This window comes from Hordeum vulgare, chromosome 4H (genome assembly GCF_904849725.1).
Source record: "Hordeum vulgare subsp. vulgare chromosome 4H, MorexV3_pseudomolecules_assembly, whole genome shotgun sequence".
In the NCBI taxonomy this organism is placed as follows: domain Eukaryota; kingdom Viridiplantae; phylum Streptophyta; class Magnoliopsida; order Poales; family Poaceae; genus Hordeum; species Hordeum vulgare.
The window spans coordinates 529,801,042-529,809,721 of record NC_058521.1 but is presented as its reverse complement, the minus strand read 5'-3'; the positions used below and the strand labels follow the sequence as shown (position 1 = coordinate 529,809,721).

The window sequence follows — 8,680 nt, the reverse complement described above, 5'->3', positions numbered from 1 at the left end:
CTAGTAAAATACCAGTGGTTGGGGGCGCATGATTGTAAACCTAACGACCAGAGTTCGATTCTCTGTCAGAGACGAATTTCTGGAATTCTCATGAGGGATGCTTCTTCTATATCAATAAACCGTGGATGCTAGTGCCCATGGAGTTTCATTTTTTTTTTTTTTAAAATACAGAGCTCACTCTGACTTGGAAATGGATGTTGAACCCCACCAATCGGATTTATCCGCGCGTATTTGGTCCTAGTTAGCGAGCTAATTGCCTCCTGTAATAACTTTGTTGCCGGTTTCTTTAATGGGAATCGATGAAAAGGCTCGCTCATGGTGCAAATGTATTTTTGTTTTTGGTACTAATGTAGTACTCTTATATGGATGGTGAGTTTTATTATTCCGATTAATACGACCATGAATTCATGAGTACCTCGTGATTGCGCTTACAGAACATATGCAGAGAAGTATACTCATGCATAAGAACTGAAACCTCGAATGACACTCAACTGCTGACACCAAACAGTATTGCTCTGACAGTTACTACATCATCTGACCTAGTATAAGCAATACCGAGCGGTACATGCATGCATGCACGAGAAGAAGTCATGCATGAAGGGAGGCTTACAAATCAGGAGCGAGCATGCAATGAAAGTATTCCTTTCACTGCAGTGAAAATCTGTGACACAAACAATTTAACAACCACGCCCACGTTAGCGTCGTCCAATCCAATATAAATATACGTGTAGCCGATTAATCAACCTCCTTGTGAATGATCCGATCCCCTCCTTGTGTGGACGCATCCCACGAGTATCCATTTAATTTAATTTATCGCGAAGAAAACATAAATAAATAGAGAAACAAAAAGGAAAAGAAAAAGCGAAGGAGAGAGACTGGTTTAATTTGGTCGGGGCCCCCCCACGGAGCTCCAGGTTTTGGGGGACACGTACGTACATGCAGGCGACTCAGGGAAGGATACGGCGGTGCATGCGACCGCCGGCGGCGAGCCCGTCCGTCAGAGCTTGACGACCTCCGGGATGTGGACGGGGTAGCGCTGGATGCAGTCGTCCCATGGCCCGTCGGTGGGCGTGTTGACGGTGCGGAGGCACTTCCAGACGGCGCTGTTGCACTTGAACCCGCTGCCGAAGCCGATCTGCCACACGCGGTCGCCCTTGCGCATGCGGCCCTTGGCCTCGATGTAGGCGAGCTCGTACCAGAGCGAGCTGCTGGAGGTGTTGCCGAACCGGTGCAGCGTCATCCGCGACGCCTCCACGTGCCGCGGCGACAGCTCCAGGTTCTTCTGCAGCTCGTCGATGACGGCTCGGCCGCCGGCGTGGATGCAGAAGTGCTCGAAGGCCAGCTTGAAGTCCGGGATGTAGGGCTTCCACTTCTTGTTGATCACCTTGCGCCCCACCAGGCGGAAGAAGAAGAGCAGCTGCTCCGACATGGGCAGCACCAGCGGGCCCATGGTGGTGATGTTGGACTTGAGCGCCTCGCCGGCGATGGCCATCAGCTCCTTGGAGAGGGAGATGCCCGAGTGCCCCTCGTCGTCCTCCTCCTCGTACACGCACCGGTACGCGCGGTCGTCCGCGCCCTTGTGCGTGCGCACCACGTGCACCAGCCTGTACTTGGCGCGCCGCGCCTCCCGCCGCCGGTTCGACAGCAGGATCGCCGCCGCGCCCATCCGGAACAGGCAGTTGGGCAGCAGCATGTCCCGCCGGCTCCCGTGGTAGAAGTTGGGCGTGATGATCTCCGTCGAGATCACCAGAGCGTTCGAGTTGGGATGCACCTATTGGTTGGATCAGATGATCAGATCCATATATACCCAACCAACATGTCACTAGTAGCTGGTGATCGAATTACTACTGTAGTTGTGAAGAAGAGTGAAGAGTGAAGAGTGTATTGGTTTGGTGGTAGTCGGTCTCCCGGTAGTTGGTACTATTCCATATACCAAATTAATTAAGGAGAAGGTTTACGTTTACATACCTGGAGCATGTCGCGCGCGAGGTCGATGGAGATGAGGCCGGCGCTGCAGCCCATGCCGGAGAGGTTGAAGCTGCGGATGTTGCTGCGTAGCTTGTACTTGTTGATGATCATGGCGGAGAGGGACGGCGTGGGGGAGAAGAGGCTGCAGTTGACGACGAGGATGTCGATGTCCTTGGGCTTGATCCCGGTGCGGCGGACGAGGTCATCGATGGCGTTGAAGATGACGAGCTGCGCCTCCGCGCGGGACGCCTCCATGCTGGGGTTGGGCGGGATGTAGTGGTTGGCCGGCGGGAGGCAGGTCTCCTCGCCGAGGCCCGAGCGCTCGAGGATGCGGGTCTGGAAGCGGAGGCTCTTGTCGTTGTTGGAGATGAGCTTGATGTGCTCCATGAAGGTGGTGAAGGGCACCCTGAAGCTCGGGGAGGGCTTGTAGCAGCAGTAGTCGACGAGGAAGACGGGCCTGGGGCGCGACATGAAGTAGACGGTGGCAACGAAGACGACGAGGAAGGCGGAGCAGAGGATGTGGACGAGGTCGAGGTGGAGGGAGCGCCAGAGCGTGAGCAGCTCGTCGGGGCCGAGGCGCGCCAGCTCGAGCGCCGTGGCCGCCATGACCGGCACCAGCAGCAGGGTGAGGAAGTGGTTCACCAGGTACTGGTACCCCAGCTTCACGTACTTGAGCTTCACCGACCCTGCCAAGCCGCTCCCCAGCGCGCTCGGCATGATCGCTCGGTCCATCCGCGCTACTTACAGCCCCCCCGCGCGCGCCCCCGCTAGCCCGTACGTCACGGCTCTCTGGCTGGCTGGCTGGCTGGCTTCCGTCCCGCCGTGCACCGAGGGGAGCAGAGCTGCCTGCCTGCCTGTTTCTGCGGCGCACCGCTGGGGGTGGACGCGGCACACGTATGCGTTCACGGTGCTGGGGGTGGGATGTGGGGCTGGATGCGATGCCGGGATGCCGGGCGGAGCGGTTGCAGAGGTGGTGGTGGCGTGGTGGGGTTTAATAGAGTGGCGGGGCGGAGGGCTGGGGCAGATGGGCAGTTTAAATGAGGAGACTGGCTACCGCCACCAACCGGAGTAGCGGAGGAGAGTGAGCTCGTTGGCGCTCATACACGGGCGCGGGATCTTCTGCTGCGTGCGACTACAGTCTTCCTCCTGGTCCTGGACGGGGGTCGCTTTCTCCAGCCTCTGCGCCGTTTCCATCGCCCGTCTGCTAGGTAGGGCGACGCTCAACGCCAACACGCTTCAACACGGACCGTTTCGTTTTAGGAGGGTGGCCGTATTTCTTTCAGCATAGAACGACCGTACCTCTGGAATTTTACAAGCCATTGTTAGATGCACATGAACATGAATGAAACTCACATTATTGGTTGTACTACTAACTCAACCATCGGGCCAGTTATCCAGCACTTGCATGATCAGGTATTATTTTTACAAGTCATTGTTAGATGCACATGAACATGAATGAAACTCATATTATTAGTCGTACTACTAACTCAACCAACGGGCCAGTTATCCATTACTTGCATGCAGTGGCGGAGCTTGATCAGAATTATAGAAGGGGCTAATTCATGTAGAAGGGGCTATTCAATTAAAGATTGGGCAAAACACCATCATCTTGTCTAATTATGTGCTAATAATATAAGAAAACTACACAAGCAGGGGGGCCATGGCTGGCCCTAAGGAAGCTCCGCCAGAGCTTACATGGCCGGGTATTATTTTTACTAAATGGCCTCTGAAAGGATCTTATGTTGTGCGCTGACCCCCAAAAAAATTATTTTGTCGTCTCATCCCGCCTATTGTGTCTACCCGTCCGACGTGTAATGTATATGTATGCACGTCTTCCATCTTAGCGCTTTTGACTGTCGACGAAGATCGGCCCCAGCGTGGCAAACATTGAACACGCCAACCCGGTCGACGTGATATGGCTGGATGAGTTGCGTTTCTATGCCTGACTCGTTTAAATCATGTGATATATCGAACTACTAGTTGCTTTCGTATATGCAGCACACCAACATATTGGATAGTCCGGTGTGCTCCAATGACACGCATATCCGTTAGGCGTGATACAACTTTATGGGCCCGCGCTGCACGTCGCCGCGCGTGCTCACTAGGCGCTTAACTGCAAAAAGGAAAACTTGTCAGGATTGAATTAAAGTTTGAGACGTTCTCGCTTTTCATTACTCTATGACTGTTGTGTGGGTCCCGGTGCCATTTGTTTCGTCCTATTTTGCTTTTGAAACCCCTTTTTCCTGAAACCGTTTGGCAGGACGCGACAGAGCTCATGGGCGCTTGCATGGACAATGCCAAGCTCCGCCAACGTCGTGAGGAGGTGAAAGAGCCCATCACCGCTCGCCTTGAGAAAGCCTAGTCGACCAAGATCCTTGAAGACTAAGTAGACTATAAGGACACGCCTGATTTGTGTTTTTTCTTCTTCTTTTGCGTCAGTATTTTCGGAGTTCTCGCATGTGGCATTTTCAATATTAGGCGGTCAAACTTGAGACTATGCATGAGGTGTCCTATGTAGTTCCTACAATTAGGCGCTCTATTTGAATATTCTAGTACGAATAACATCCCAGCTCAAAACCGGCAACACGAAAGAAGTGCAAACACTTAAAATTAACAAATGAACAAACAAGGAAAGCTTGCAACTAAATTTAGAACACAAAAGGAGGCCCAACACTAATTCATGATTACAAAAGGAGTCTGCATAACTTCATAACACAAAAGAAGCGCATAACATCATAGAAGATAAGATTGAACACATAGAAAGCTAACAAGACAAGTAGAATGACGCCTAAGAGCATCTATAACCGGACCCCTCAAATGACTCCTCGTACGCCTACGGACGCGCCCAGTCAATGACCTGTCAAGAGAGATAAGGAAAAAAGTGACCCAATCGGACCCCTCATATCGTCCCTATATGCTCGGGCTGTCCGCGAATCCTCATATCCACCTCAAATATGGGGAGGATATGAGGGCTCGCGAATGCGCCCCCGCAATCCCGATCAGTCCGCCACATAGGACGCAACCCCACCCCGGACCACCTTTGTCTTTTCTTTATTCATCCTTTTCTTTCTCTCTCTTCCTCTCCACCAATCACGTGCAAGTGGCCGGACATATGAGGAAGAAAATAAGGAGTGTGGCTGCATGGACGGACAAATAGGGGACACGCCTGGTCACCGACCGGGCGCGTAAGGGGTCATATTAAATATGTTCGGCTGTAGATACTCTAAAGAGGACGGAAGTCCCTCTCCTTCTCCAGTACAACGACACGGCAGAGGCAGGATGGCACCGCCCATAGCTCCCGCTTTTGATCGGTCGAAGCCAGCTCGTCGAAGACGTCGTCCAATGGAAAAAAGTGGACTCGGTGACGCAGCCCGGAGAGGATTCACCCCGCAACGGAGATGATAGCACGCACGCCCTCCATGCGCATCAATATCCGAACATTCGAGCCAAGATAGTCCAGCTCGTCGTCCATGTAGGTGAAAAAATAGATCAGGTCGGGAAGCTGCAGCTCGTGGAAGTCAACGAGATGGTTATAAGGGGTTGTCCCCACGGCCGGCAAGGTGGCACCTACACAATGGTACACGTCACATAACAGCAACACTTGCAAGGCAACTTGGTCCAGCAAGCGATTCAGGCGATCCTGGGCCTCCTCCTTCTCGGACCGCTCACTCTCTACCTAGCTAAGCAACAGGGACATCTGGTTGCCTAGCGCATTCGCTGCCTTATCAAAGAATGACTTCGCGTTCTCAAGGGAATTAGTATTTGACTCAAGCAGCTTCCAAAGCACCGCCAACTCTCGGTGCTGACGGAGGACCTCGTCGTCCTTGGCACAGAGCTCAACATCCTTCGCCAGGAGAACCTCCTGTGTCAGGCGCTCTGCACCCTTCACCAGGAGCTCCGCATCCATCACCAGGTGCTCGCCCATAAAATGGGGAAACCAAGGACGCAATGTGACGGGAGGATAACCCCGGGGTAGGCTCATCGGGCCTACTCCTTCGCACACTAGCTCCATACGGGGCAAATGCTGCCTCGTATGTCGGCTCCTCCCTGGCCGGAAATGGTGCCCATGCCGGCTAGGGACGCGCTACCCGGCATCCGGCCAAACGGCCAGCCGTGTGGTGGGCGGCGAGCATCAGTCCCATCAGCCCCTCTGATGATACATGGGCTCATGACTAAAGGCAAGAGGGTGTCAGCTCGGGTACCACAGGCTAACATACATGCGGCTACAGTGAAGGCGGTCGTACCACTGACCGGCGCCGGCTACGATCTATCAGCCTCGCACAGTTCCTGCACGCCTCCACCCACTCGATTACCTGTCCCGGCGTGGCTACACTAAAGGCGGGCGTACCGCTAACCACGACCGGGATCCGTAAGACAACGGCAACAGTGTAGTCCACGCCGAGCGTGGAGAGCATGCACCAATCCCAGTGGAGCGCCAGCGGGTCCGAGCACTCGATGGGACCCGACAGACGGCGGGACCCGCAGGCGACAAGACTTCTCAGTTGAGGGGCCCTCTTGCTGGCCGGAGAAGCTGCTAGCTGGGTCCCCTCATAACACTAAATATCCATATTGTATGCCAGGGGGTTCGCCTATAAAACCCCCTGGCCCTCCTCCATGGAGAGGGTGAGCCATTCTTACGCATGAACATACACATAGGAGAGGCAGATAACAAGCCGGCTAGCTCTTTCTTCCTCCTGTGACGAACAGCTCAAGGAGCACTCCTAGTTCTCTTGGTTCATCAACCACTCCGACAGGACTAGGGTATTACCTCCCCCGGAGGGCCTCGAACCTTGGTACATCGTGTGTCTCGCATTGCTAGTTACCAATCTCGTTCCTGGAGCCCGCCAGTGTCCTTTTGGCTCCAACCACTCTCGATTAGCCTACTCATGGCATCTGTCATGAGAAAACAATGACAGTTGGCGCCCACCATGGGCCGTCCATGGGACCCCTCGACAACTCCACCGAACGGCTTGTGCAAGTGACTTGTTGGAAATCATACATACCGATGTGTGCGGTCCGATGAGTGTGGAGGTGCGCGGCGGATATCGTTATTTTCTCACCTTCACTAACGATTTGAGTAGATATGGTTATGTCTACTTGATGAAGCACAAGTCTGCAACGTTTGAGAAGTTCATGCAATTTTAGAGTGAAGTTGAAAATCATCGTAACAAGAAGATCAAGTTCCTACGGTCTGATCGTGGGGGTGAATATATGTGTTTTGAGTTTGGTGCTCACTTAAGACAATGTGGAATTGTTTCACAGTTGACACCGCCTGGAACAACACAACGTAATGGTGTGTCCGAACGTCGTAATCGTACTTTATTAGAGATGGTGCGATCTATGTTGTCTTTTACCGATTTGTCGTTATCGTTTTGGGGTTATGCATTAGAGACAGCTGCATTCACTTTAAATAGGGCACCATCAAAATCCGTTGAGACGACACCATACGAGCTGTGGTATGGCAAAAGACCAAAGTTGTCGTTTCTTAAAGTTTGGGGATGTGATGCTTATGTCAAAAAGCTTCAGCTTGAAAAGCTAGAACCCATAGCGGAAAAGTGCGTCTTCATAGGTTACCCAAAAGAGATAGTTGGGTATACCTTCTATCTCAAATCCGAGGGCAAGGTGTTTGTTGCTAAAAATGGAGCTTTTCTTGATAAGGAGTTCTCTCGAAAGAATTGAGTGGGAGGAAGATAGAACTTGATGAGGTTGTCGATCCTCTAATCCTCTGGATGGTGGCGCGGGGCAAGGGGAAACCCCTGTCGTTGCGATGCCGGTTGAGGAGGAAGTTAATGATGATGATCATGAAACTTCGGATCAAGTTCCTATCGGACCTCGCAGGTCGACAAGATCACGTACTGCTCCTGAGTGGTACGATAATCCTGTCTTATCAATTATGTTGTTAGACAACAATGAACCTGCAAATTATGAAGAAGCAATGGTGGGCCCGGATTCCAACAAATGGCTGGAGGCCATGAAGTCCGAGATAGGATCCATGTACGAAAACAAAGTGTGGACTTTGAAAGTACTGCCTGAAGGCCGCAAGGCTATTCAGAACAAATGGATCTTCAAGAAGAAGACGGACGCAGACGGTAATGTGACCGTTTATAAAGCTTGACTTGTGGCAAAGGGGTTTTCACAAGTTCAAGGAGTTGACTACGATGAGACGATCTCACCGGTAGCGATGCTTAAGTCCGTCTGAATCATGTTAGCAATAGCTGCATTTTTCGATTATGAAATCTGGCAGATGGATGTCAAAACGGCGTTCCTTAACGGTTTTCTTAAGGAAGAGTTGTATATGATGCATCCCGAAGGTTTCGTCGATCCAAAGAGTGCTAAAAAAGTGTGCAAGCTCCAGCGATCCATTTATGGACTGGTGCAAGCATCTCAGAGTTGGAATAAACGCTTTGATGAGGTGATCAAAGCATTTGGGTTTATACAAGTGGTTGGAGAATCTTGTATTTACAAGAAAGTGAGTGGGAGCTGTGTGGCATTTCTAATATTATATGTGGATGACATATTGTTGATTGGAAACAACGTGGAGTTTTTGGAGAGCATAAATGATTACTTGAAGAAAAGTTTCTCTATGAAGGACCTAGGAGAAGCTGCTTACATTCTAGGCCTTAAGATCTATAGGGATAGATCGAGACGCCTGATAGGACTTTCACAAAGCACATACCTTGATATACTTTTGAAGAAGTTCAAAATGGATCAG

The 8,680-nt window shown here is 51.7% G+C and overlaps 1 protein-coding gene across 1 annotated transcript; it reads right to left on the bottom strand.

The window, feature by feature from the left end:
* Positions 1-676: 676 nt before the first annotated feature.
* LOC123449287 (3-ketoacyl-CoA synthase 6-like) lies at positions 677-2,977 on the bottom strand. Its single transcript, XM_045126444.1, has 2 exons — positions 1,969-2,977; positions 677-1,771 (listed from the first exon to the last, which is right to left on the bottom strand). The coding sequence occupies exons 1-2, from the start codon at positions 2,698-2,700 to the stop codon at positions 998-1,000; spliced, it is 1,506 nt and encodes a 501-aa protein (XP_044982379.1). The 5' UTR covers positions 2,701-2,977; the 3' UTR covers positions 677-997.
* Between the last annotated feature and the right edge of the window lie 5,703 nt (positions 2,978-8,680).

Bases quoted from the DNA above. Each gene is read 5' to 3' on its own strand.
- LOC123449287 (XM_045126444.1), bottom strand. From the start codon at position 2,700: ATGGACCGAGCGATCATGCCGAGCGCGCTGGGGAGCGGCTTGGCAGGG. The intron at 1,772-1,968 runs GTATGTAAACGT...TCCAACCAATAG, and splicing joins TCGCGCGCGACATGCTCCAG to GTGCATCCCAACTCGAACGC.